At 42.8% G+C, this 27,449-nt stretch overlaps 1 protein-coding gene across 7 annotated transcripts; it reads left to right on the top strand.

Annotated features, from left to right (window-relative positions):
• The first annotated feature begins 5,493 nt into the window (after positions 1-5,493).
• USP44 (ubiquitin specific peptidase 44) lies at positions 5,494-27,240 on the top strand. 7 transcript variants are annotated; one of them, XM_064451137.1, is made up of 6 exons: positions 5,494-5,577; positions 11,298-12,812; positions 23,395-23,593; positions 24,069-24,177; positions 24,976-25,181; positions 25,653-27,240. In XM_064451137.1, the coding sequence occupies exons 2-6, from the start codon at positions 11,379-11,381 to the stop codon at positions 25,793-25,795; spliced, it is 2,091 nt and encodes a 696-aa protein (XP_064307207.1). In that variant the 5' UTR covers positions 5,494-5,577; positions 11,298-11,378; the 3' UTR covers positions 25,796-27,240. The 7 variants fall into 7 exon arrangements, with proteins under 7 accessions (XP_064307207.1, XP_064307172.1, XP_064307215.1 ...); XM_064451102.1 differs by having other exon boundaries at positions 25,565-27,236; XM_064451118.1 differs by having other exon boundaries at positions 5,502-5,577; positions 11,304-12,812; positions 25,565-27,236.
• The last annotated feature ends 209 nt before the right edge of the window (positions 27,241-27,449 follow it).

Genomic DNA, 27,449 nt, shown 5'->3' with positions numbered 1-27,449 from the left:
ACAATTTTCCCTCTAATCAGCATTAAAATGAGTATTTTTTGTTTGCTTTATTCTTATGCAGAAAAGTAGGGAAATCATTGGAAAAATACCTAGTGATTCATCATGCCATATTTATATTTTTTGCTTTGTTTTTAAACCTGCAGATCATTTAAAGGATCTGCATCAGGAATCTTCCCAAACATTTGTGAAAAATACCTATTTGTATAATACATCTTCTGTGTTCAGACCCAGTCAGAGTTCAATGAAGTCAGTAGAGGTGGGATCCAGTGTACCACGTAGACACCCAAACCTAAGCACCTGCACACAGGCTAGGTGCAGGATTTAATTGCCTAAGGATAAGGCATCTGTCACCACTGATGGGCCTGGGCTGAGGAGAGGTGGGCAGCCCCACAGGCAGCTCCACAAAGGTTCAGTTCTTCTGTAGACCCTCCATCATGCCAGTTAGCCTCCGTGGATGTCTTTGGTGCCCAGGGCCATCTCTAGGGCCTATATTTAGGCAACTAAATGTGTCTGCATTCCTGTTATAGCCCATGGAGATCCAAGGCTTGATTCAGTTGCCTACATTTTGGCATCTAAAGCAATGTGAGAACCCCTAAGATATCTGAGACGCCTCCATGGAGCTAGTAGATATGGCACAGTGCATATGGGAACTGATGCCTTTCCAGAAGGGTAGCCTGAGACCAGGTAGGACATCCCACAGTCTCTCAAGTGGCATTAGATGTTCACAGAATTGACTGAGCTCTTAGTCAGTGTACTTAAAGGAGTCTAGAGATTGATTCATTTAACCACCCATCAGTATCTGCATAGGGTCAACCTAAGGAGATCTCCAGTGCTCAGTTCAGCTGTCTTGATGCCCAATGCCATTTCAGAGGCTATAGACTACCCCATCTTGTCTCCAGTTACTGTTCCAGAAGGGCACTACAGTGCTGTAGATTGTGTGCCAGGTTGGCCAGGCCCGTCCAAATGTCTCACACACCAGAAGTACCTCGAATATAACTGATGCAAATTGCCTCCCCCCAGCTCTGCTGGGAATTAAAACACCCAGCTCTTATGTACACCAACATGTACATGTCTTCATCTTTAGTTGAACCACAGCTCAAGTTTCACAGGCGCTGGAGAAAAAAACCACTGTGTTATTTTCAGGGTCACACAGACACACAATTTATTTTTGAGTCCTGAATCTCTTTATAGATAAATGGAAGTATTTTGTTTGTGTTAAGGAACATGGCAACACAACAAACGCTCAGTGCAGATGTTGTATGAAGGTAAGTATGCAAATATTCCCCAAACATGCAAAAGATGGTGTTATGTGCATCAAGCTTTTAGATGGGCTTTCCAAGATTCCCCTTTTTATGTGCTGTTTTAAAATGCACCCACTGTTCTAGGACAAAAAAATGTTTCTGTTTATCATCTAGGGCTGAACTGGAAACCATCAAGCTGCTCATATAAATCTATGCAACTTTGTGATTTATTATCACTCCCCTCATCCCATCTATTTTCTGTGCCTCAGATGTGCAATTAACTCCATATTGTCAGCCCCATCTGCTTGTGCCTACACAGGATATGTCTGTACTATCATAAAAGCAAAAGAACAAATTTCCTGATCACCAATATGCCTTGCACTTCGAGGAAGCCGGCTGGCTCTCCGGGAGGAGAAATTTCCTATGAAGCAGCTTGAACTCAGAACAGTTCCTTGTGCAAGCAGTGTGGTTGCGGGCAGCTTGAGACCAGAGCAGTGACAAACGTGACTTCCCATCTGAGCAATGTGGCTGCCAGGGTGACATCATACCCTGCAAGCACCGTGGGCACGCAGGGGCACCACTCCTAACTGGGGTCCTGCAAACAAGTAACAGCGTTCACATCCAGAGCAAAAGGTAGCTCTGTATTTGTTTAAAGCTTGCTTTTCATTTCTTTAACATACATAAGGCTTTTTCTTTGTCTCTCTCTTTTCACCAGTTCTGAATATTCAAACCACAAAAACAGCCCCAAGGCAACACAAACCTAGTGGAAACATAGATGAATATGCATCCAGTCTTTACAGATATGCTGCTGTGTCGTGTCAACTCTCTTCAGATCACAGAATCAGAATCATAGAATGGTTTTGGTTGGAAGGGACCTTTAAAGGTCACCTAGTCCGACCCCCCTGCAGTGAGCAGAGACATCTTCAACCAGATCAGGTTGCTCAGAGCCCTGTCCAACCTGATGTTGAATGTTTCCAGGGATGGGGGCTTCTACCGCCTCTCCGCACATCCTGTTCCAGATAGACTCAAAAGCTCTGGTTAACCTACCCCTTTGCTGCTCTGGAGTACCTAAACCTATTACTACTTTACAATTCTGTTTATATTTGACAGAAATTTAAAATTGCAGACATTTGTAGAAGTGTAGATGCCTCATTCAAAATAACAGCTTCTGATGCCTCCATCCTGCAAATGGACTAAGTAAATATTTTTTCAGTTTAATTAATGCAGTAAGTGTGCTCAGTGTATATAATGCTAGGGCCCATTTAAAAAATACATTAAAATTATTTGCCATATTGGAAAGGTTTTAACATCGAGTCAGAGGTGGTGTTTTCCCCTCTAGAGAATGTTTTTACACACAATAGGAAGATATGAGGTTACATTACTTTTAGGGATTTATTACATTTCTTTGCCATATCTGGCATCCATGTTCATAAATGCCCAATTAATTTAAAATTAAATTACATTTGGGAAATAAATTTCTGGCTGTCTCAATAAATCGCGAACATTCTAGCTGTAACATCTGGATGGTGGAAAGGAGCTGGGTCTTATACATGTCCCTAAGGCTCAGGAATTCTGTTACCAGCCTTGAATGTTTTTAATGCGGCCATTATTTAGGAGAATAAATACATCACTGTGAGAAAGGCTAAAGGAGGGTGAAAATTTTTAAGTGGGATGTCACTAAAGGCACACATGAAGTAAGATAGATATGGTAAGAGCAGCATATAGAAATTCAGTGATTTACCTGCTATGCCAGAGACAAATCGCAATCAATACTTTGCAATGGATTAGCCAACATGCAAGAGCAGAGATTGAAGGCTGCTCTAATCCAATAAGGGTATGAAGTATGCTTAGTGAAAATCAGCTGGAATGTTGTCTGTTAACACAGGGAATCTACATACACACACAAAAAAAAAAAAAAAAAAAAAAAGGAGGAACTTTATCTATTCTGTGTTAAATCAGAATCCACAGAGATAGCAGAGACATGGCAAATATCTGTTATCACTAGAATGGGGTTTTGAAAGATAGGCGCTATTTGGTGAAAGAGAAAGGAGTAGCACTGCGCATTAGAGAGGTGATAGGCTACCAGGATATAAAAACAGCATAAATAAATAAGAATATTTAAGGATCATAATCCCTTTGGGAATGGCTTCTAAGAGTGGCCATTTAGGGCATAAAGGGGGTTGGTGACAAGGCCTCAGGCTGTGTCTGAATGAGGCTCTGGAGTGGGGTTAAGCATATGCATGACTGAGAGCCACCATTTCCCATTTACATTGCTGCCGCTAGCCTTCCTGTGAGCAGCCCAGGATCAAAGTCTCCCCTGAATGCTTAGGAAAACCAGGATTTGGGGTTATTCCTCAGTGCCTTGAACGGTAATTCCCTGAGCCTTGCCTAGATTTCATCCACACGGACCACACGGACAAGACCTCCAGCAGTGTGCAGAGGCATCAGGAGCTTGGGCTCACCCCCTCCAGAGACCCACACGGCTGAAGAGCTCAGGTGAAAGCAGCTGCAAATGCAGCTGAAGAGGTTCCAGTAGGGACAGCGGGTCAGCCTGGTCCTGAGAGCAGATCCGACACCCGCTTAGCCAACAGACTGACATGTACACAGGGCTGGGCTTAGATATTGAGTGTGAGAATGTTGTAAGAGGATTCCAGCGACATAACGCTACGGAAGGGTTAGTTTGCCCACTATTACTAAAGAAGAAACTGCTACTGTTAAAGATGGAGGTAGTAACTTGACAAAAAATAAATATAGTTATTTGAAAACTGTTCAAGTTGTCTTAAAAACAACCAAGAGAGGCGTAGAAATACAGTGAATCCCTGTGCATGGACAGGTTTCATAAATATTTTGATTAGGCAGCAGCATTCCTCACTTTAAAGTTACAAGTTAGAAACACATTGGGCTCATGAGAGAAGCCTGGTGAGCTTACTTTATCCGTATACTCTTTTTTATTAGCTTCTGAAAGCACCGTGATAAAGTGACCCTGCAGAAAAAATCGAAATGCATCTCTTGGCCACATCCCGCTAACACCATCTCGGCAGCCTCATTAGAAACAGCAAGAACTGGAAAGCACTACTGGAGGAGAACTGAGGCAACCGGGGCCTATAAGTTTCAAGTTTTAAACTGAAACACATTTTCTGTGATGACACAATTAGAAACACAGAAACAGATGTGCAAGATTTTGATGCCGTCATGAAAACATCCTGATGCATAATGGATCCAAAAGGAGAGGAGGGAATCTGAAGCGCTCGTGCTCTGCATCAAAACACCGCTTGTTTATTGTGGCTAAGAAGCAGCACACGCATCCCACAAACACGTTCTGCAATCCCTAGCAGCACCATGTACCATCTTTCTGGGCAGGTTCATATAAACCAAAACCCAACCTTCTTGAGCACGGATGCAAAAAACAACATCAGCCCGGTCAGGAGGGGGTTTTCACCAGACACCTCTTGCTCTGAACACAGGCAGCCTGTGCACGGCTGCCCAGTACATCCCGGGGCAGAGCCAAAGGCGTGCGCAAGTACAAGTTAATTCAGGACAAGCAGAACTGGAAAGCTGCTAAAAGAGCCGGCTGCATTTCAGAAACTTTAGTTTTAAAAGGACCAGTGTAAAGACACTTCAAGTTTACAAAACAGGACAGATGCAGATGCAGGGTGTGAGTTTACAAGTTTTTGCCTATTTAAGTTTCTGTAATGAAACCTGAGACTGAAAAAGTACTCGATAGATGGGGAACAGGGGGCCTGATAAGAACTTTTTTATTTTCCCCCATGTGAGCCGCCTTGCCCAAGTTTCCACCACCACGACGCACGGAGGGATGCGAGGCAGTTTCAGCTGGGATGCCCCGCAAGGTGCGGGTGATGCTCGCCTCTCGGCGGGCAGGCCGCGGGCGGCTGTGTGAGGCCGGGAAGCGGCTCCTGGCAGCACCTGCGAGCCCCGGGGAAAAGCGAACAGGGCCCTTGTTCTGGCCCAGCGAGGGCGACGCCAAAACGCGAGTGAAATGTAGGAGGGAAAATACGGAAACCCGCTGCCGGGAAGCCCGAGAGCCCTCTTCTTCCCGGTTGGGTACCGGCCCGCCTCAGGGGAAACAGGTGTCCCAGGGGCAGCGGCGGCTCCCCGGTGCCGCGGGAGCCCGCTCACACCGCCCGTCCCGCCGAGGCAGCGGCCCCGCCGTTCCCGCCCGCCTTCCTGCCCTCGGCCCGGCGGCGGCGGCGGCGGGCGGGGGAGGCCGGGAGAGGTGGGAGGGGAGGTGGGAAGGACTTGGGTTGCCGCTACAAATCCGGTGACAGAGCCGCCGCCGGCACATGGCCATCGGCGCTTCCCGCCCCGCGCTCGGCAGGTGGGTGCGGGGCGGCGGTGGCGACCCGGGTGGGGGTGTGTGGGGTGTGCTGGGGGGGGGGGGTCCCGAGCGGCGTTCCCCCCTCCACCCCCCGATGCTCGGTCCCCGCCCGTGGGCAGGCGGGGGCGGCAGGAGTGGGGATACCCGCGCCGTGCGGGGCGGTAGGGGGGGCGGTTGTGAAGGGGTGCGGGTTGTGGGGGGGCGGCCTCTGCGCGGCGCTGACGTCGCCGAGGGGCCGCTCCGAGGAGGCTGCGGCTCGGGGCGCCCAAGATGGCGGCAGCGGCGGGTGACGGGTGCGTGCGGGGGCGGCCGGCGGGAGCGGGACGGTGGCTCTGCGGCCCCGGCGGGAGCCCCGCGGGGCGGGGGGGAAGGGGGGGGCACAGGTGCTGGGCGGGGGGCGGCGGCGGCGACACCCTTTCCCACGGGGAGGGGCGGTGGCGGCGCTGTGCCCGCGGAGGGGCACTTGAGGAGGGGGCGCTCGTCGCCGCGGGGGCGAAGCGGGCGGGGGGGGAGCGAGGGGCCGCGGCCGTGCCAGCGGCTCTGGCCCGGGAGCGGGACCCCCGGGACCGTCCTCGAGCGCCGGCCGCGCTCGGTGTGTGGCGGGGAGCCCGCCGGGCCCGGTCCCCTCAGCGGTCCCGGAGGGGTCGGGAAGGCACCGAGGTGAGGGGTGGCAGCGGGCAGCGGGGCGGCCGAGCCGGGCCAGCCCCTCGGGTCCCGTCTGTGCCGCTCGTTGTCGGGGAGAGGCCGAGAGTCGCGCCATGTCGCGGGGCGCTGGGAAGCGCTGGACCTCCCGTCGCGACAGCCGTGGGCAGGCTCGTACCCGGCATGGAGCCGGGGCTGAACCTACCCGGGGTGCCCTGCCCTGCGGGGGCCGTCGGAACGGGAGCCCGGCGTTGTCCGAGGGGCTGTCAGCGCAGCCAGGGGCGCTCGTCCTTCTACACGGGAAGAACTGTCAAGTGTAAATCCAGAAATGCTGTGTTTTTCATGCTTCCGTGAAAACGCTTCAGCCTGAACTGTTTGTTTACCTTGAACTCTCAACCGCAGGAAATGCGCGGGTATTTGCAATACGGGACATCGAATGCGACGCTGGGCCGGGGCTGGTGTCCCGGTGTGAGCGGCTACTCTAGGCAGCATGCTGTGTGGGCATCCCTTAGCTGGCGGAATAAAAAGAGAAAACAGAAGTTAAATGACGATCTGTGCGTCTCCAGAGAAAGGCTGGGTGGGTTCCTTGCCAAAGGCTGTACCGTTAAAAATCGGAAATCACTTAGAAAATTTCTTTTTGAAGTACTGCTTTGATTTTTAAGTCTTACTGTTATGCCTGCTGGACTGTAGTGCAGCTTGGAGTTATGCACATCAATCTTTTGTGGTCTTGTTTTCTTAAAGAAAAAAAAAAAGTTGTTCAAGAAACCAGTAAAGTGCTACATCTGCCTTCTAGTTAGCCTACTTGTTATCCAAGACTTTCAGTTGATAAAGTAGCCACGATTCCTGGGGGGTGGTTTTTTTTGTTGTTGTTCCCCCCCACCCCCCGATATTAAACAGGTACTCGGAACCTGATGAAAATCACTTGGTAAACTGTCACCTGATTTAAAAGCCAGAATATTAATGGCGCACACGAGCACACACACAGGCGCGTGTGTATATATTTTAGTACAACTATATACTGCATTTCTAGCCAGACGCTTGAGATGGACTGATTTTTTTTCATTTACGTGCCAAACAATTAATTATGAAAGTAGTGACTAAGGGAAAAAGATTTCCTTTTGTTTATATTTAGCCTTACATTTTTTAAATTTATCAACTGCCAAGATGAATCTTAACTTCTTGTTTACATGGAACACAAATGGAAGAAAAACATATTTTCTCGACTTCTAAGTTGTTGGTTTTTGACATCGAGTACTTTTTCAGCTCATTGGTTACTCCAAAATGTACATTTTGCCAGCCATTCTTCAGTGAAACTAAAGAAATGAGCATGTCAATAAGGTTGAAATATGGTTCAACGGAAAAAAAAAATCCTGTTCCGTATATCTTTATTTCTTCCTTGTGAAACTTCGGCGCAGTAAAAGACTTGCATATCTCTATTTTCCCAGACAATGCTTTCAGTAGTGCTATTCTGTATGTTAGTACTTGTTATTTTGCTTACTACTTCAGCTCAGGTCTGTGCTAAGAGCACAGGGGGGCTTGATCTCTGAAGTGCTGGTCAACTAATTCACAGTTTCTTTGTGTGTGTGCACAGAACTGAACCTCGGGAGAGAAGAATGTAGAAACTAGCGCTGAATAACTTTCTTTAGGGAATTTTGACGCTGTAGCATTTGCTTGTACTATTTTGTTCCAGCTGCAGCTTTCTAGTAGGCGTGGGAATGAGTACACGGTATTTTTAAGGTTTCTTCCACCATTAACTGTCACTTCACTCCTGTTTTTCCCAGAGCTGTTCTATCTTGCCAAGTCTTGGTTCTAAGGTAAAGTTTTTAAAATTTTGTGACTTGTAGTCTCAGGACTTAAGTGCTCTACGTCTTAAAATATTCTGCCTGTCAGCGTGCTGCTTGACATTCAGTTTGAGTTTTCTTGGTCTCACTTTTGTACTTTTAGCTCTACCCCAGTCTTTTCAGATATTTCTGTCTTTTCGACCAAACTCTGCATTTTGATTTCTTTGCATTTGCTTCAAAGAAAGACTTCTCCCATGCTAAGAGGTTTCCTCCCCCTCCCCCCTTTCACCCCATCTACTTTCTCCACACATCGACGTAGGTGGGAAAATGTCATGCTGGCTTGGTTGCTGGTGGGGGAGCCGGGGCTTTAGGTTTTTCTCTTCAAGGCACTGATCTTGCGCTTTCGTAGAATCCTGTTGCTTTTGCATGAAGAGCTTGATTGTGCAACCCTGGTTTACACAGTGGTCGTCCTGAAATCAGCAGACTACTTTTGTCCTCAATCCAACATCTACTTACATTGAGGCATGTAAGTAGTTTCACTCTCGATAATAATTTTGAAATGGAGAAAACCAATTCTTCTAACCACATAATATTAAAAAGAGAGAAAAATAAGGCACAGTGTTTACACAGTGACTTTAACAAAACCAGAAAGGTCAACCTGTCAGAGTACTCTGACTGACAGCGTTTCTGTATGTGACAGCCCTGTGGGAAGGCAGGGTTTAGTGTTCTTTTCTGGCCTGCTGGAAAGGACCGTTACTGATATATTATGCAGGGGAATCTACTTCTGTTAGCCCAAAAACAAAAAGATGAGTCTTGTCTCTTAAAATCTTGTCTACCGTATTTAGTTCTCACAGCATGCTTTACATAGCTATTACTTTAATATACCAGGAGGGATTAATGGACATGGTCCAACTCTGAATTTTATTGGAATTTTGTCAGTGTTAGAAAAGCTCAGCTTTGTTGGGGAAAACAGGTTGTCAGACTAGGAGAAGACATGTGATAGTGCTAGTGGTCTTATTTATAAAGATAGTATAAAAAGTAAACTTAGTATGCACAACTATTTGTAAAAGAATCTCATTAGCAGCCTATGAATAGACTGCCTTTTAGAAGGAGTGAATGTTATGGATGCTAGCAAGCTGAAAAAGTTCAGCAAGCCATTATTTTTGTGATCTGTTGACCATGGCACACAAGGGATCTCGACCTCCCGTAACACACTATGGCTGGTACTTAATCTGGGAATTACTGAATGGCTACCCAGAGGTCGTGGTGCCTGAAATTCTTCAGTGAGGTCAGTATGGACTGGAGACATCTCTTAAATAAATTGAATGGGAGTGATTAATATGGGCATGTAAAACTGTGTACACTTTATTACTTTCTTAAGTAGTTTTTATTAGTATTATTTTTATTTGTAGTATTGTTAGGTTTTTTTTATTAGACCTACACAACACATCCAATGCTATGTGCTTAGCGAGTTATCATAGCTCTTAATGCTGGTATCTGTATTGTCATTTTAAAAGGCACTAGCTGTGGGCCAATTAACCAAAGCAAGCCCTTTTTTTGTTAAATCTTTTAAACACAGTTTTTATCTAAGTACCAGATGAAAATTAAAGCTTCTTTGCTATCCAGCTGCAACTTTTTACCTGTTTCCCTTCCTTAGCGGTGTCATGTTGTCGTATGTTAGGGTTCCCTCAATCTAATTGCTTATTCTAATCCAGACATCTGTTCTAAATTGAGTAACTGATTCTTGTGTATCTCAGAACTGTGAAAATGGAGAAATATTGGCATATTCAAGGATAAGAGCTGGAATATAACCTTTTGGGTTCTATCTAGAGTTGTTTAAATCACTCAGTGTTTTCATAGCATAGTTTACTTATCTATAAAACATAGAATCCTGGACCTTGATATGGTGCAGTCTAGGCCAGGTCCACAGTTTGCATGCATTTGTAATGGCATAACTTGTATTGCTTGGCAGAGCCTGGGTGTTTGACAAACCCTTGGTACTCCTCAGATGAATTAACCGTTTCATCTAGCAAGTATTGCTCATAACGATACTGGTGGTGTGTGCTACTTAGCCCTTCTAGTCAGTGACATCGTGGGCACGAGCAACCCAGATCAAATATAGTCACCTACTGACGCGTCGTTTCTCTTTAGATCTCTCTCAAGTAGAGACAGTCAAAAGAAAGATGGTAAAAGCTTAAAGAGAGAATGAATTAGTTTCTCTTTAATTTTCGTTAGTCAGAGCCTGCCCGTTTGTTTTAGATAAACGCACCTTATAGGAGAAAGCAAATACAGCCGCTTTAAACAAATACATGCTATCACATAAGCTTATTAAAGGATGTAAGCCAGTGCTAGCCAAATTTTTAAATTAGTTTTTTAAAGACTTGGATTAGAAAGATCTGTTCAAAGTGTAGTGTTTTTTTTTATAAAGTTTGCAGCAACAGAGGTAGATATCTGATGGTATTTCTGTCTTGTGAAGAAATTAAGTTCTACTTTTCCAGGTCATTCTTTTTCTTTCAGAGGTGTCAGGATGACATGTTTAAACGTACTTACTAAAGATACGTTACTGTAGAAAGCACTGGTATAATGGGCTTGCCTGAGCACAAAGGTGCAGTGATTTAATTAAAGGTGTGGTCTAATTAAGGGTTTGAGTTGTATAAAGGCTCATTTGTCTGAACTGTTGGCACTGTGTAAACATAATAAATTTAAGTGAACTTTGCATTTCTGCACCTGTATGCTCGGGGATAGAATTAATAGGAGCATTTTAGAATCATAGAAACACAGAGTAGTTTGGGTTGGGAGGGACCTTAGAGATCATCTAGTTCCAACCCCCCTGCCATGGGCAGGGACACCTTCCGCGAGATGAGGTTGCCCAGAGCCCCATCTAACCTGGCCTTGAATACCTCCAGGGTTGGGGCATCCACAACTTCTCTGGGCAACCTGTCCTATTTTAAGTTGTGTGTGTATCCAAACTCTGTAACAGTGTCTTTTAACTAATTCAGTGCTCTTCTGAGAAAACCGGGCCCAGTCTAAAATGTAGGTCATACACTTCAGTCCTGAGGGAGAAGATACTGGGAATATAAACAGTGGTATTCAGACCGTTTAGTCTGAATTTTGAACTGCTGTTGATGATGTTGATTGTGGCTCCACATGACTGACTGCCTTTGTATGTTTGGTGGAACTTAGTTGGATGGAGATCGGGATCTTAACCTCAAGTATGAGTTTGGTGTACTGACACCTGTAAAAGTGATACAGTTGGGTATTTATGAGCTGTAACTTACAACCTTTTTTTTTTTTAAGTTGCAGATTGAAATATCATGGGCAGAAGATAGTTTGGATGATGTGTTTTGCCAGCATATCTCTGCAATTTCAGTTTTAACAATGGATAAGTGTAAGCACATAGGACGCCTGCGGCTGGCCCAAGATCACTCCATTCTGAATCCTCAGAAATGGCATTGCATGGACTGCAATACTACCGAATCTGTGTGGGCGTGCCTCAGCTGCTCACACGTGGCATGTGGAAGGTATATTGAAGAACATGCACTAAAGCACTTTCAGGAGAGCAGTCACCCAGTGGCATTGGAAGTAAATGAGCTGTATGTTTTCTGTTATCTCTGTGATGATTATGTTCTTAATGATAACGCAACTGGTGATTTAAAGCTGTTGCGAAGTACATTAAGTGCAATCAAGAGTCAAAACTATGAGTGCACTACTCGAAGTGGGAGGACTTTGCGTTCTATGGGTACAAGCGATGATTCTTATCTTTCACATGGTGGTGCCCAAGCCTTGCTTCGGAACGAAGATCGCATGTTCACAGCTCTCTGGCACCGACGGCATGCGTTCCTGGGCAAAATATTCAGATCATGGTTTGAGTTGACACCTACTGGGAAAAAGATTTTGGAAGAAGAAAGGCGTCGGGAAGAAGCAGAGGAAAGAAGGGACAAAGCTAGGAAGAGAAGACAAGAACGAAAGCGTGAGTTAAAAGCAGAGATGGAAAAGATGCCTCCAAGAAAGAGCAGTCGTTTACAAAATCAGATTAGAATGTCCTCAGATACAGCACCCTGCCTGCAAAAAACATCACAGATCATGGAATCTGTGGCAGAGTTGAAAAAAACATATACCTCAGATGAAGTAAGATTGAAAAAAATAAGTGACTCTCCAATTAAACGAAGGCCCACGGTGACTCCTGGGGTAACAGGACTGAGAAACCTGGGAAATACATGTTATATGAATTCTATCCTGCAGGTATTAAGTCACTTACTTATTTTTCGAGAATGCTTTTTAAAGCTTGATCTCAACCAAACTCAGGAACTGCTGGCAACAGCAACCAATGGGAAAACCAGATCGTCATCTAAACATCTGTCAGTAGCTGCCTCAACATTACATGTGAATGAGAACCAAGAGAAAGTAAAGGGATCTTCTTCTGTGAGGCGGCCTAGTTTATCCTCTGGATTAAGTGGAGGAGCATCAAAAAGTAGAAACATGGAACTTATTCAACCCAGGGAGCCCAGTTCAAAGCATATTTCTCTCTGTCATGAGCTGCATACTCTGTTCCAAGTTATGTGGTCTGGCAAATGGGCGCTGGTGTCTCCTTTTGCCATGCTTCATTCTGTGTGGAGACTAATTCCAGCCTTCAGAGGGTATGCCCAACAAGATGCTCAGGAATTTCTCTGTGAACTTTTGGATAAAGTGCAGCAGGAACTGGAGACTACAGGGACCAGATACCCAGCTCTCATCCCTGCTTCTCAAAGAAAACTTATAAAACAGGTTTTGAATGTGGTTAACAACATTTTTCATGGACAGCTATTAAGTCAGGTATGTTTTATAATTTTTTTAAGGTGTGTAATGATCTGTAGGTATGGCTTTATACTGGTCAGTGATGGGCATACTTCAAAGGTTAATAACTATTGAGGAGGGGTGGCAAGGACATAATATACAAAATTTCAGAAGATGGGTCATTGGGTACTCCTAAACTTTCAGTAGAAGAGTCACCTGAAAAAGCGTTAAATCTGGTATCTTAAAGCACACCTTTGCAACTACTGAGAAATATCTGACTTTGCTATTAAGTGCCAACTAATTTGCAGGAATAAAGAATTTACAATTTCAAGCATCTGGCTTATCACTGTAGCGATACCAGATAAAAGGTGTTAAGGAAGGTGTTACTCTCATCTGAATGGAAACTGATTAGCTAGTGGATGCCAAGCAAGGAATTATTTCTGTAAATAGCTTGGATTTGAGATCCATTACTAGAGAGTGATTGCCTGCCATGATGCTATGTACAGGAATACTACTTTTCTGTTACAACACAAAGATAGAAGGCTCTGTCAACACAGGAACCAAATTTGTGGGGTGGGGGCAATGGTTGTTTTCCTTTTATCTGCTTGACTACTCTTCTTTGTTGTTCTTCTCCTCCTTGGCTTCCTGTTAAGTACTTCAGTGTGTCCACTTACTATTATGCATATCCCAACTGTGTGCGTGTACAAATGTCTGAGAACTGACTGAACAAACAAATGCTGGGTTCTGTTGAATTAATCTAAGAACTAACCACATCGCAGCAGTAACAGAGGTTGAGAAGTCTTAGTCCCCTGGAACTGGTCTTTAGTACACATGCACATGTTACTGAGGGAGTCAGAAGCATTAATGGATATGTTGTGTAAAGGAGCAGAGGTTTAACACAAATTAACAAAAATGTGGGTGTGCCAATTATTCTGACTATTTGATGGTTTAACGTTTTAGTATGTGAAGCTAGAAATCCAAGTGGTTTTTGACTAAGGTGGGGTTGTTTACTGCTATGGTATCTATAAACTTTACAATAAGATAACAGGACTTTTTAAATTAGGATTGTTTGCAGCATATGTTAGCTTTTAGGTCATCTTAGGTTTCCCATAACTACTTGAAACTGATATATCTACTGATAAAACCAGACAATGCTTTAGCTTCCATTTGGCCCAGTGTAAGAACATTTCTGTTGGCATACTTCCTTTCCTCAGGGTAGTTAACATATCTTGTATCAGGGTTGTGCTAATGTAAGTCTCTAGTATATTATGTCATTAAAGTGCTCTATTTGAAAGTCACATTCCTCTCTAAAATAGTGACTTTGTTAGTAAAACAAAGTAATTGCTTAAGTATACTGACAGGGCTTGGTTGCATTCCAAGTTTTCTAACAGGACTTATTTTCTGGAAGAATTTTCAAGGCCCTGAAGACACTAAGCATTATTTCAGCAGTACCTCTTCTTTTACGTGTTTTTAGCTTTGTGATAGAAACTGTCCCACCTTCCTGAAACGAAGGGGGGGGGGGGGGGGAGGGGGGGAGCCGGGACAGTGAATTCACTCAAGTGTCAATGAGTAAGACTGAAAGAGAATTCAACAGTTTTGAGCTATCCTGTGACTTCTGTGACTACACAGCTCTTTTACTGCAGCTGGTCAATGTCTGTGTGCAAAATACAGCCTTGATGAACTTCAGAATGCCTCAAGTGAGAGGAACAAGGAAAAGAGTATTGAGACTGTTATCTGTAGGAATTTGTCCTGGCTCATTAGACAGTTCCCACAGACAAGTGTCCAACGCTTTGCCTCCTAATCACAGAATGGTAGGGGTTGGAAGGGACCTCTGGAGATCATCTTGTCCAACCCCCTGCTTGAGCAGGGACACCTAGAGCAGGGGGCACAGCAACATGTCCAGGTGGGTTTTGAATGTCTCCAGGGAAGGAGACTCCACAGCCTCCCTGGGCAGCCTGTTCCACTGCTCTGTCACCCTCACAGGAAAGAATTTTTTTCTCATCTTTAAGTGGAACTTCCTGTGTTCCAACTTGTGCCCGTTGCCCCTTGTCCTGTCATTGGGCACCACTGAAAAGAGTACAGTCTCATCATCCTGACACCCACCCTTTAGATATTGATAGGTATTGATGAAATCCCCCCATAGTCTTCTCTTCTGCAGGCTAAATGCACCCAGGTCTCTCTGCATTTCCTCATAAGGGAGATGCTCAGTCCCCTGATCATCTTGGTAGCTCTCTGCTGGACTTGCTCAAGCAGTTCCGTGTCCCTCCTAAACTGGGGGCCTCAAAACTGGACACAATACTCCAAATGTGGTCTCACGAGGGCAGAGTAGAGGGGGAGGATAACCTCTCTCAACCTGCTGGTCGCATTCCTTTTGATGCACCCCAGGATACTGTTGGCCTTCTTGGCCACAAGGGCACAGTGCTGGCTCATGATCAACTTGTTTTCCAGCAAGCACTCCCAGGTCCTTCTCAACAGAGCGGCTTTCCAGTAGTTCAGCCCCCAGCCTGTGCTGGTGCACGGGAATGTTCCCTTCGTCTTCAAAAGCGCTAGTGAAGACGACACTGGAAGTCTTCTGCCACTCCTTTGTTCCAATGTCGTCTTCACTAGGGCTTTTGAACATGATAAATATTAAAAGAAAAGGGTAACCCCTGAAGATTTACAGTTCTCCCTTGACAAAATTTATTCAGGTAATCTTAATGATTCAGACCCTAGTGTTTGCACATGGAAGGATGAGCTTTAAAAACCATTAATCAGTTGCTTTCCTCACTAAGATTCCTGCATTGTGATTTTGCCAGGCTTTTGTCAGAACTGGCACAAACTGCTATGATGAAGTTAACAAAAAAGGCATGAAGACATCCATGCAAGGCTGAAATAAAATATGAAAGACTTCTTGCTATATCACCACACCTTTGACATTGTTAGCTCTTAAAAGCAAGGAGTGTGTGCTTTGTCCTTGTATGCTTAACTTTCCCTATAAGCTGTAACAGTATTACAGTTTGTCTCTAGAAAATAGTTGGAGCCATAGCCTGCTGCATTTATTGAAAATAGGATGGGATTTTAGTCTACAGTATTTTATAAACTACGTCTTAATTCAGTGAATAAGGGAAACTGAGAAGCTTGTTTCTCAGCAGCAGTTGCCTTCTGTTTTAGGATCACTAAAAATGTTATTATATTTACTATCTCTTAGTACTGAAAAATACTAGTTAAAGATATTTGATTCTGTGAGATAGTGAAGTCAGTCTTCTTGACTTTCAAACCTCAGGAATACTATGAACTACACAGGATCACTTAAAATGCGAATAAGCTGTGTATTTGCTTAGGCTTTATAGCACTTTCACATGTGCAATAAAACATTTTCCCTCTTCTTCTAACTGTTCTATTTTAACTTGAAGAGAAGTAAATCCTGAGTTTGCCATCAGTTTGTTATTAGAATGGCTGCCTGGTTCAGCACTGCAATGGAATTTAGCATTAAAGATGAAAATTGGGTGTGTGAGGTTTTATGCAGATTACTTTTTGATAGCTAGAAAAAGCTTTAGGGGATGTCAAAACAATTGCACTTTTTATGAGTTAGTTGTTTTTCTTTTGTTATGTCCTCTGCTGATTTAAAGTTCCTCATCTACTGCTTGAAATCTTTTAGTGTTTTGTGTAATACTGAACTAGGTAATGGGTAACTCCAGGAACAGAATGAGTGGTTTGCCCTGACTAAGGTTTTTTTTTTGTGTGTCTGTGTGGTTTTTTTTTCCTCCTTAATTCCAATATTCTTATTTAGGGTTACAGCTTCTTCCTCTGTAGAGATCTAAAGGTATATTTGAGTCTAATAATAAAAAAAATAATTTGTCCAAAGTAGTCACTAAAGATCAAATTATGATTTTAGAAAACTTTCTACTACCTGTCATTGTGTGCCTTCCCTCAGTTGCTTGGCTTTCACTTTTCATTTTTATAACTTCCTGACAGTTAAGATCATGTTTACTTGTGCACATACACACATGTATGTACAACCAGAATTGTTGAGGTTGGAAAGGACCTCTGTAAATCATCTTGTCCAACTCTGCTCAAAACAGGGTGTACTAAAACAGGTTGGTCAGGGCTGTGTGCAGTCGAGTTTTCAACAGCACCAAGGATGGAGACACCACAACCTCTCTGGGCAGCCTATGCCAGTGCCAGACCACCCTCACGCTAAAAACAGTTTCTTCCTCTGTCTAAACAGAACCCCCTGTGTTTCTGTTTGTGCCTCTTCCCTCTTGTCCTGTCGCCGGGCACCACTGAGAAGAGCCTGGCTCCGTCATCTTTACTCCCCTCCCATCAGGTGCTTACGGACATGGATAAGGCTCCCCCTGAGCTTCCCTTCTCCCGGCTGAATACTCCCAGCTCCCTCAGCCTCTCCTCGTATGTCAGAAAGGGCTCCGAGCCCTTTGCTCACCTTCCTGGCCCTTTGGTGGACTCACTCCAGTAAGGCCATATCTTGTGGTGGAAATGCAGCACTGGACCCAGCCCTCCAGCTGTGTCTCAGCAGGGCTGAGGAGAGGGGAGGGATCACCTCCCTCGACCTGCTGGCGATGCTCTGCCTGATGCAGCCCTGGAGGCTGTTGGCCTGCTTTGCCACAGGGCACGTTGCTGGCTCATGGTGGGCTCGTCCCCCAGGTCCTTCCCCCAGGTCCTTCTCCCAGGAGCTGCTTCCCCGCCTGTGCCGGTGCCTGGGGTTATTCCTGCCCAGGCGCAGGATGTGGCTCTTCCCATTGCTGAGCTGCACGAGGTTTCTGTTGGCCTATTTCCCCTGCCTGTCCTGCTCCCTCTGGATGGCAGCACAACCCCCTTTGTCTATCAGCCACTCTGCCTGGGATTGTGTCATCTGCAAACTTGCTGAGACTTTAAAAGAATTGGCAGCAGTATCAACCCCTGGGGTACACTGCTAGTGGCTGGGCTCCAGCAGCATTTCATGCCACTGACCACAACCCATTAAACCTGACAGGTCATTCAGTTTTCAGTCCACCTCACTGTCCATTTATCTAGCCTGCACTTCATTTTTTTTTTTCCTGTGAGGATGTTATGGGATACAGTGTTGAAAGCCTCATTGAAGTCAAGATAAACAACATCCACTCTTTTCCACTCATCCACTGGTTATCTGTACCAGTCATCTCACTGAACAACAAAGGCTGTCAGGTTGGTCAGGAATTATTTTCCCATCTATGGTGCCTGTTCCCAATCATCATCTTATTCTTAATTCCTTTGGAAACGGTTTCCAGGTTTTCCTCCATCAGCCTTCTCACAGACCAAGGTGACGCTGACTGACTTGCAGTTCCCCAGATCCTCCTCCTTGAAGACAGGAGTGTCACTTGCTTGCTTTCTGTCCTCCCCTGATTGCCACAACCTTGCCAGGACCTTTCAAAGATGAAGAATGGCCTTGCAACATCATCAGCCAGCTCCCTCTATTCTTACAGTTTAATCAGGGATAGCTTCTAATTCAACGCAAAGGGAACAAGAAGGGCAATCAGTATTTCCTGTGGCTAAAAAAGGCCCAGTAAGAGAGGGGAAAAAATTGGGCTTGTGCTGATTTATGTGAAAGCTGCTTGGGCACCTCATTCAAGGAAGAAAACTGACGCTGAATTATGAATGTAGTGTTTTACTGAACTGGTGCATGTTACAAAGCAGTAAGTAGTTGTTGATTTCTTTATGGAGTGCTGTTGAGTAAATTCAAATTTAATATAAGTGATCAAAGAAATACCTAGCCAATGTCATTTTAACATCTTTGGAGTGGTGAGGAACCCTTTAGAAGCTATTTGGGGTGGGGTTTGAAGGCGCATTGTGAGGATTCCACTGCGTTTGAATCTGGTGCCTTAGGTAATGCTCTTTGCCTAGATTTCTGTTACAGCAACATACATAGCAGTGAAAGTGAAGAGCAATACCTATGCTGATTTAGTAATGAGTTTCCTCTAAAGCAATGTTGTGATTAGTTACCGTTTCTTCTTAGGATGAACCTATCTTGGGCTGTGATTTCCCCACCCTCCCGTAATTCACCATTTATTGTACCAATGTCTAGTAAGAACTAGCTTTTGATATCTCTAGGCATACTTAAAAAAAAAACACCCAAAACAAAAAAAGGTTTGATTGGTTTCTGGTCATGTTTAAGATGCAATCTGAGCAAAATGCCTCCCCCAGCCCTGCCAAGCATGGCAGAGTAAGTGTGTGCAGTGCTCAGAGAAAGGAATATGCCAAGACCCAGTGCGTGAAGTAGGTTCTAACCAACGTAGTATGTAAACATGTCGAGTTTTAAAAGGCAGCGCCCCACTTCTTGTAAGTCTTGTGCCATTTGCTTGCTCAACTGGTGTATTTCAGGACAGGTTGGCTGAGAGAAGGGGAAATGTGCAACCTTCGGGTTGTTTGAAGCCCTTCAGTTTTGGGTAGTATGCTGTGGGTTAAAGTTAAAGTTGGGGGGAGAATGGTGAGGGTGACTCCTGCAGGGCTGGGTATTAAGTCTCCCACTGAAAAGATTATTAAAAACTATGAGAACTTCTGGTAGGTAGGAGGAGGATTTGCACTTCCATGATTTTTTAATTCCAGTCTTAATTTCTGTGCTTTTATGTGTAGCCTGACTCACCACAGAATGGTTGTGAAGTTGCTTTCCAACTAGAGGAAGGCATTTTAAGATAATCTGGCCTCAAGGAGGCCATTGCATCACAGACCACGGTTTGCTGTGGTTATGCTTATTTTATTCTGTTAAATAGATACCGATCATTTTGATGATGCCGTATGTGCATCACTACAAAGTTTAGGTTTTTTTATAACTGAATAATTACAGTATGGATTGTCATGTGGAATTCCATATTATAGCAGTATTCTACTTTGATTACTTTGCTGTGGAAAAGTTCAGTTACTACGCTTTGTATATATGTCTCATGCAGTGAGAGCTTAAATAGTAGTGAAAGCACAAAACTGGGACTGGCCATCTTACTGCTCTTAAAAACCAAAAAAGAATTAGAGCAGAGGTGGTAACAGTTGTGTTTCTTCGATGAAGTGTGGGGAATGTAGGCAAAACCATTGATTATGGAGTTGGCTGCTTTTGCAGCAATATGTTAACTATTCTCTTGGGCTGCATTTATGCTGAATGCCATCCGGGGCAGTGGCTGTCCATCAAATTATTGTGGGCACAATGATGCTTGTCTGAGTGGCCTCCGTGCTTAACTTCAATCAAGCAATTTGATCCAGCTCTTTTCAGCCTGGCCTTTGGCCCATGATTGAATACTGAGCTTTAACCAAACAATTGTATATAGTACCCGTGATTCAAGGCATGAGAGGGTGGTCAGGGGGAACATAAGGTAGAGTTTTCAGACTAGCTAAAAACAGTAATTTACTTTCTTTGCTCTAACGTAAACTTCTCGTATAGCTTTGTTATAAATGACAGCATTGAGGCTTCTTAAAATACCAATTATGGAATATAATGAGGAAGTAAAATCAAACTCTGAATTTGTCAAATGTAGTCATAAAAAGATACCTGTCACTAACCAGATTGCTGGAGCAGGCCTACTTCCCTATTCCTGTCATGCATACTCATACCATAAAAAGTTACATTGGACAGATACATAAGCTTTTTGCCAGCCCTTTGAGCTCATGTTTGGGTTTTGTTTTGTTTAGTTTTTTTATAAAACCCGCACATCTTTATCAACCAACTTTGGAGCAGTTTATACAATTCCAGTGCTTTTCATGAAAAAAGAAAATCTGTGTTGTACCATGTGAATGGCAGTGGAGTGTGAGATGAAGGAGTCCCATTTAGGACAGAAAGAGAAGCGATGGGAGTGTTGTGAAGCCCGTGCTGATGGACAGGCCAGTGCCGACGGATTCCACAGAAGGGTAGGGATCCTCCTACTTGTTGACTAATCCAATTTGTAAGCTCAGGCCTGACTAAGAAAAATAATTCCAACCTTTGTTCCAGCCCTGACTTACCTCTCATTTACCGTTGAGTGAGAGTGTGAACAGGAGCAGTTAGCGTGCTGCGCCTGATACAGTTGGGTGTATGCTTATCCAAATATGTCAGGTTATTCAGCTGTGGGCAAGTATGCAAATCCCAGATAATTCTGAAGAGTGTAACTCTGCTGCAGCCTCATGGTGAGGAAGAGTGTGGTGCATTTGAGGAAGTAAGTGCAGCTCTCTATCAGTACAGGATTTTGTCAACACAAATCTGCTTTGCTCACAGTTGCATGACAAAATGAGAAGCAGTGCTATTGTATTGGTTCACCTTTTTTGTTTTTTTGAGGGGCAAAAATTGGAAGCTGGATAGTTGTTTTTTTTTTTTTTCCTTTGGGGTAGTACTTACCATCTAGTTGGGGAAGAGGATCTTAATCTAGTTTGTTATCATTACACACTAAATTTAAAACCTCAGGATTGTTAAAATTATCTGTACTGAGTGCATGTATGTACTTCATCCTGAGCCCGTTAATCTTCAGTGTGCATTCATGTGCAAAAAATTCTTAAGTAACTCATCAATTAAATAAACTTTTGGCCCAACAAAATCACCCATTTGTACAGCAGAAATCTATTAGTCATTCTGTGTTTATGCTGGAGTTAGCTTGAACTGTGGCCAAACATATCATTTTGTCTCCAAGTCTAGATTCCAGCTCTGAATTACTAATAGTTTGTGGCTTTGAAACGTTGCCAGATGTTAGCACTTACAAAAGAAGCTCCTGTCAGTGTAAATTAAAACAAAAGATTCTCCTCTTTTCTGCTGTGGAAGTCTGAAGTTTTGTTTTCTAAGAACAAGGCAGTGGCATTTTCTTCTTCTCAGAGCTTAAAGCAGCTAACAGTTTCACTAACTTCCCTGCTAAACACGTACGCTGGTGCACAACTAGACGTGCGCATTAGGTAGCTAATGCATAGGTCACGTATAAGCTGTTGCAACTAATGAATGCATTAAATAATTACTCACATAAACACCTAGGAGGAAGGTTCCATAAGGTGACAGATCTGTCCTTATATAAATGATCATGAAATACCAGACAAAGCAGGGTGAATAATTGCATAACAGCAAACTTTCAGAGGAAAATAAAGGAGCTCTTGAACAAAAATTGAGTGCATTTTTACACTTGTGTAGGCTTACCAACCTAACTGAAGAGAACTACACCGAATTTATGCAGAACAGCAGCACAAAGGCGTGCCTGTGAAATAACAATATTTGGATCCCTCATGGATTTTCATTCCTTTATTACTACGTCTTTGTTTTACTTGTTCCAAATGACTCGTGATATTTTCCTAAATAGGAAGCATGCTTCTAGAGATTTAATTTGGCAATTATTTACCCTTGTGGTGCAAACATAAGGAGATATTTGATATTCCATTTACTGTAAAACATGAATGGTGGTGTCTCATCACACCTGGTTGTTATTCTGAGCTGATATATAACACTATCTTGACAGTCGGTCCTATATGAAAGTTTTGAGTTCCTTTAGTCTTTTTGGTGGGAAGGTTTAGTTGTTGGGGGAGGGGATGGGAACATGTTGGATGCTATCTATCCGAGCCTGATTAAAAATCAACTTATTTTCAGAATCCGTCTTTCCTTGAGGTTAGAGCTGCTTGAGTTAGTGGTGAACTGCAACTTCTAAACCAATAAATACATGAACAGTAGAAAATTCGGGTAATGACTCTTCAGGATTGTATTGTACATTGTTGCATTCAACATACCAAGGTGAACATATCTTTCTTCAGTCTCGCACACTTTATATTTACTGGTATTTCCTTATAGCCTTTATGAACTATGCTTGTTACAGTCTACATGGAGTTTCACTACCGCATGGCTTCAGCTGCTAATAGAAGTTGTTCATCCACATGGGTCATGGAAGGGTGGAGGTCCTCTGCAGGAAGACTCAAATGATGTGACACTCTTCTATAAACAGCTTGAGCTGGCTTTTAGAAGACTGCATTGCAGATCAACACCTAGTGTGTTGCCATTCCAGCATAGAAGAGCTACTGCTTTTAACTTAATTTCCTAAATATTGAATATTATCATAAATTAGTTGTCCCCTGCTGTATTATCTGCATTTTCCAGGTTGACTCATTTCACTTCTTGACATTTTATTTATGTTGTCTTACTGCTTGTCCTTTCCCTAGTGTGACGATGGATCAACTTACTGAAAGAAGAAATAAATTATTTTTACCTGTTAATTTTTCTTTGAAGAAGTGTGCTCCCTAATCCAGGCTTCCCTGGAAGACTTACAAAGTAAGAAGGATATGACTTTAAAATCCCCAGCTTTTTTTTTTTTTTTTTAAAGTTAACCTAAACTGAAGTTTCTCTCTTTCATGTAAATTTTCCTTTTGGAGTGTTTCTTTTTGGAGAAAAGACTCCCGAGACTCCACCAGCTGTTTTCTCTTGGACAGTCCCAGACAGACCATTTTGATGCTGCTTTTGTTTGTCAGTAAAACAATAGAACACTTACCTATTTGTGATAACGGTATTGGACATGCGGCTTCAGAGAAAAGAAATAGGGTGTATCATTAATTTTGTTAAATGACTGTGTCTTGTCTTTGGTTGCATCAGTTATCTCTAGGGAATTTTTTCTTTAAGACCTATGTTATGGTACATTGTTAGCAAAGTAAGTTTTTGAGTGTAAGCAATTGGTGAAATATTGTTTTACAGGTTACATGTCTTGCCTGTGACAATAAATCCAATACCATAGAGCCTTTTTGGGACCTGTCCCTGGAGTTTCCTGAGAGGTATCACTGCAATGGCAAGGAGATGTCGACTCAGTATCCATGTCTGCTGACAGAAATGCTGGCCAAGTTTACAGAAACTGAAGCTTTGGAAGGAAAGATATATGCATGTGATCAGTGCAACAGTGAGTAAAGGCAGTATGTACTCATGCATACGTTCTCTGTGTAAAATATAAACTGACTGTGAAAGCGTGGAAGGAAAATACTAGAAGCCTTAAAATTATGTTGAGAATGAAGTTCTGGTGTGGTCACTTGGCAGCTATTACTCACCATCTAGAAGATGGAGTTGTTCAGAGGATGTGCTAAAGTGTGATGCTTCTCTTAGATAAAGTTCTGATCACACAGTAATGGGGATTCTGACACTCCCAGCTGAAGAACCCATCAGCTTTTTAAATTAAGGTGACTAACCAAAGTGACCACAAGTATTTTATACTCGCATCATAAAATAATCCTTGCAAAACGGCTCTCAGAGTGTATCCTTTTTAAGGAGGCACATACAATAGATATTTAGGTCCACACAAATTCGGTGGATAGATCTTAAAAGTGAAATACAAGGCTGTTATTGAGATTTGTATTGTGTAACTGTGTGTTTGGCCTCAGCAAAACGAAGGAAGTTTTCTTCTAAACCAGTTATACTCACAGAAGCTCAGAAGCAGCTTATGGTGTGTCGACTACCTCAGGTTCTCAGATTACACCTTAAACGGTTTAGGTAAGTAGTACCACAACAACCAGCGTTGCAAACTGACCAACTGGGTCCTGCTCTTCCGTGGTTTGGGATCAATGTTTTTCAGCACCAGTTTCATTTCCCTTTACTATTATGATGGGCAATAGTTTTGAGAAACTTCTTTTTCTTGTCTAATTTAAACATCAATAAGATAGGCTATAAGTAGAAAATTGACCTTTTGGATTCCAACTACTTGCTACTCTAATACCGAAATTATTTCATCCTTCTTTTCAGTAAAAACCTACTAACCTTGCTGTGAACTCTGTTGGTAAAAATTAATCTTGTGTTATCTTCAGGTAGAGTAAATGCTCGTATTCAGTACTGTACAAGCCAGGATTACATTCAGTGGGAGTCTCACATAACCTTCATATAACCAAATACATTAAAGAATTAGCCTGAGAGTAAGGAAGTGGAGACTGCATCTCTGTGACCTCTTAGTCCACACATTAGTACAGAGTCTGTCCTGAATGCAAAGGAAACTGAAAATGAGGCAGAATAAATCAGAAAGACCAATGAGACGTAACACGTGGGAAGTACTTCCCACTCACCATTACATAGATCTTAAGATGGATATTTCAGAAGATGAGAATAGTAGGTACCATAGACACGTTTTAAAAGGCCTTAAAATAAAGGACAAGGGAAAGCCTAGAAAAAAGTATAAAAATTGGCATTTATTTTGTACACAAAGACAATCGTGAAGATAACACTTGTTATGTTAAAAGACAGTGCAGAATGCTATGTTATTTGAAGAAATGTAAGTTTTCATTTGACTTTACTTTCCAGGTGGTCAGGACGCAATCATCGCGAAAAAATTGGTGTACATGTTAATTTTGATCAAATGCTGAACATGGAGCCTTATTGCTGCAGAGAATCCCTCAAGTCCCTCCTACCCGACTGCTTTATCTATGACTTGTCTGCTGTCGTAATGCATCACGGGAAAGGATTTGGCTCAGGGCACTACACTGCCTACTGCTACAATTCAGAAGGAGGTAGGAACCAGCTGTGAAAGCAGGAGTGTGGGAGAACGGGGTGGTCGTAATTCTAGGCTGATAAGCTTACTCTCTTTTCTCAAACGCAAAAGGGAGTCACTTGTAGCTGAACTGCCTGGAATGAGAATTGCAGTTCTGTAGACCAAAACAGTTCAGTTTTTGTATTGGCTTGTTAAAACATCATCTGGCTATAAACCCTCATAAATCTGAGGAAGCTAAGCTGGGCTTTTAAAATGTAGAGGCAAATCTACTAGAGCAACTGAAACACGGTACTGTTTCTACACGACTTGTTAAATGGGATGCACTAATTAATTATTTAATACAGTGCAGTTACCTCAAATCACTGCCCTGATGATGCTTTCTGGTGTATTTCTTCACTGCAGGATTTTGGGTACACTGCAATGATTCGAAACTCAACATGTGCACTATGGAAGAAGTATGCAAGGCTCAAGCTTACATTTTGTTTTACAGCCAACGACTTACTCAGGCAAATGGACGTGGTAAAATGCCGTGTCCCAGCACAGCTGAAAGTCAGCAGCACGCAGAACAAGCTGACTGTTCCATGGACAACAGTAGCAGCCAATCCAAAGCCAGTTAACTGTGTGAATGGTTAAAGTTTGAATTGTCATAACTATATATTTTTAAATGGAATGAAAGTACAGTGTTGTACTTTTTACTTTGTGTACAATGTTTATATAGTTTTGTATTAGTTGAAGTACTCTTTACAATTGTTAGTAAGAGTTTTTATTGACAGTAAGTAACTTTCTAAGTACCTAGAATTTTGATACAGCTATTTTTTTAAGAAAAAGATTGCTATTTGCATTTAACTCTTACCTCAGGCGGTTTTTTAAAGCTGGTTTTGTATTTTGATAATCTTTTTGAATTGGTTTAGAAAAATGACTTTCAGTGGGCATCTGTTGTTTCTCTGGGTATTTTTCTATATATGCTTGTGTACATTTTATAGTATAGTGCTAATGATATCATGATTCTTACTGTCTGCAGGAATTGCTACTAGGTCTTAGAATATTAACATTCACCAGCAAGGAATGTTTTACATGTCAAATAGTAACTGAATTTTTCATAGGAAACTTTCTGTATATTTTTTATGACTAAAGTGAAATTATTTTACAAACTTCAAAGGAGCCTTCAGGGGAGCTGCACTAAAGATACATCGATAGAATTTCTTAAAATCTGAAGTTAAGGAAATGGAGCTTGTACTTATTTTTACATAAGTATGTAAGAGGAGCACATAATAGCACAAGAATGTTTCTTCCATGTTTTAGCCTTAAGAAGTCTGACAACTTCAAACTCAAGTGCCAAATTCGAAGTATTAATTTTGACAACTAGGGGCTTTTTTTTTTTCAATAACTTAAAGAAGCTTTTTTTTAATTTTTTAAAAATCCAACAACAAACCCACACTCACCCACCCCACTGTCATTGCTACAAGAACATTAGCACCCCCTTTCTTGCATTGGACAAGCTTGTTTTAAATCGTAGCAAGCGTTGTCTGTTTCAGGAATCTCTTAAAACAAACCACTGAAAAGAAGCTGTAAAACATATGAAAGCATTTACAGTCTGACTGGTTTCATGAGCTACAACTGCTGTACCTTCTCTGCGGTCCTACCACTAGCATTAACAGAACTGGGCAGTGAGGAGAATCTAGCATGGAGGAATTATCAGCCGTTCTCCACCTACAGGAGTTAATGCCAAGTAAATTTTAATTGCGAAGTTGTTTTGCATAAGTCCTATGCAAATTGTTACCTCATCTTCTGCAAAGTTTATACCTCAATAAAATGCCTTGATGTGGACAGAAAACCACGTGTGCACTGGAATTAGTTCCTACACTAGCATTATACTCTCTTCTTTTTTAAATTGTTTTTCAACTTTGTCTAACATGGGTTAAGGCATTAACTATAAGACCACTGTGGGCAGCAGCCACTGAATTAACAGCTGGTTTTATTAATGACTTTTTCTACCATTTCTGTCTGTTTCTGAAAGATGACATATTATAGTGAGCACATTGCGGCCTCAGATCGCAAACTTTCTTCACCTTGTGCTCATGCTCATTAAATGTGCAAAAGCAGTTTGGTGGGTTTTTTGGTTTTGGGTTTTTTTTTAAGCCGAGGGGCACCTGATGAAGTGAGATGGACTGACAAATCTACTTGTTATGGCTGTGCAGTCCTTCAAATACCTTCCTTCTCTGCTGTCCTTTTTGTTGAGGAAATGTCATTTAAACACTTCTTTCTACTGGTAAGTATTTCAGGGGAA

This window comes from Phalacrocorax carbo, chromosome 1 (genome assembly GCF_963921805.1).
Source record: "Phalacrocorax carbo chromosome 1, bPhaCar2.1, whole genome shotgun sequence".
Taxonomy (NCBI): domain Eukaryota; kingdom Metazoa; phylum Chordata; class Aves; order Suliformes; family Phalacrocoracidae; genus Phalacrocorax; species Phalacrocorax carbo.
The sequence above is the reverse complement of the archived record's forward strand: the minus strand, read 5'-3'. Positions and strand labels throughout refer to the sequence as shown.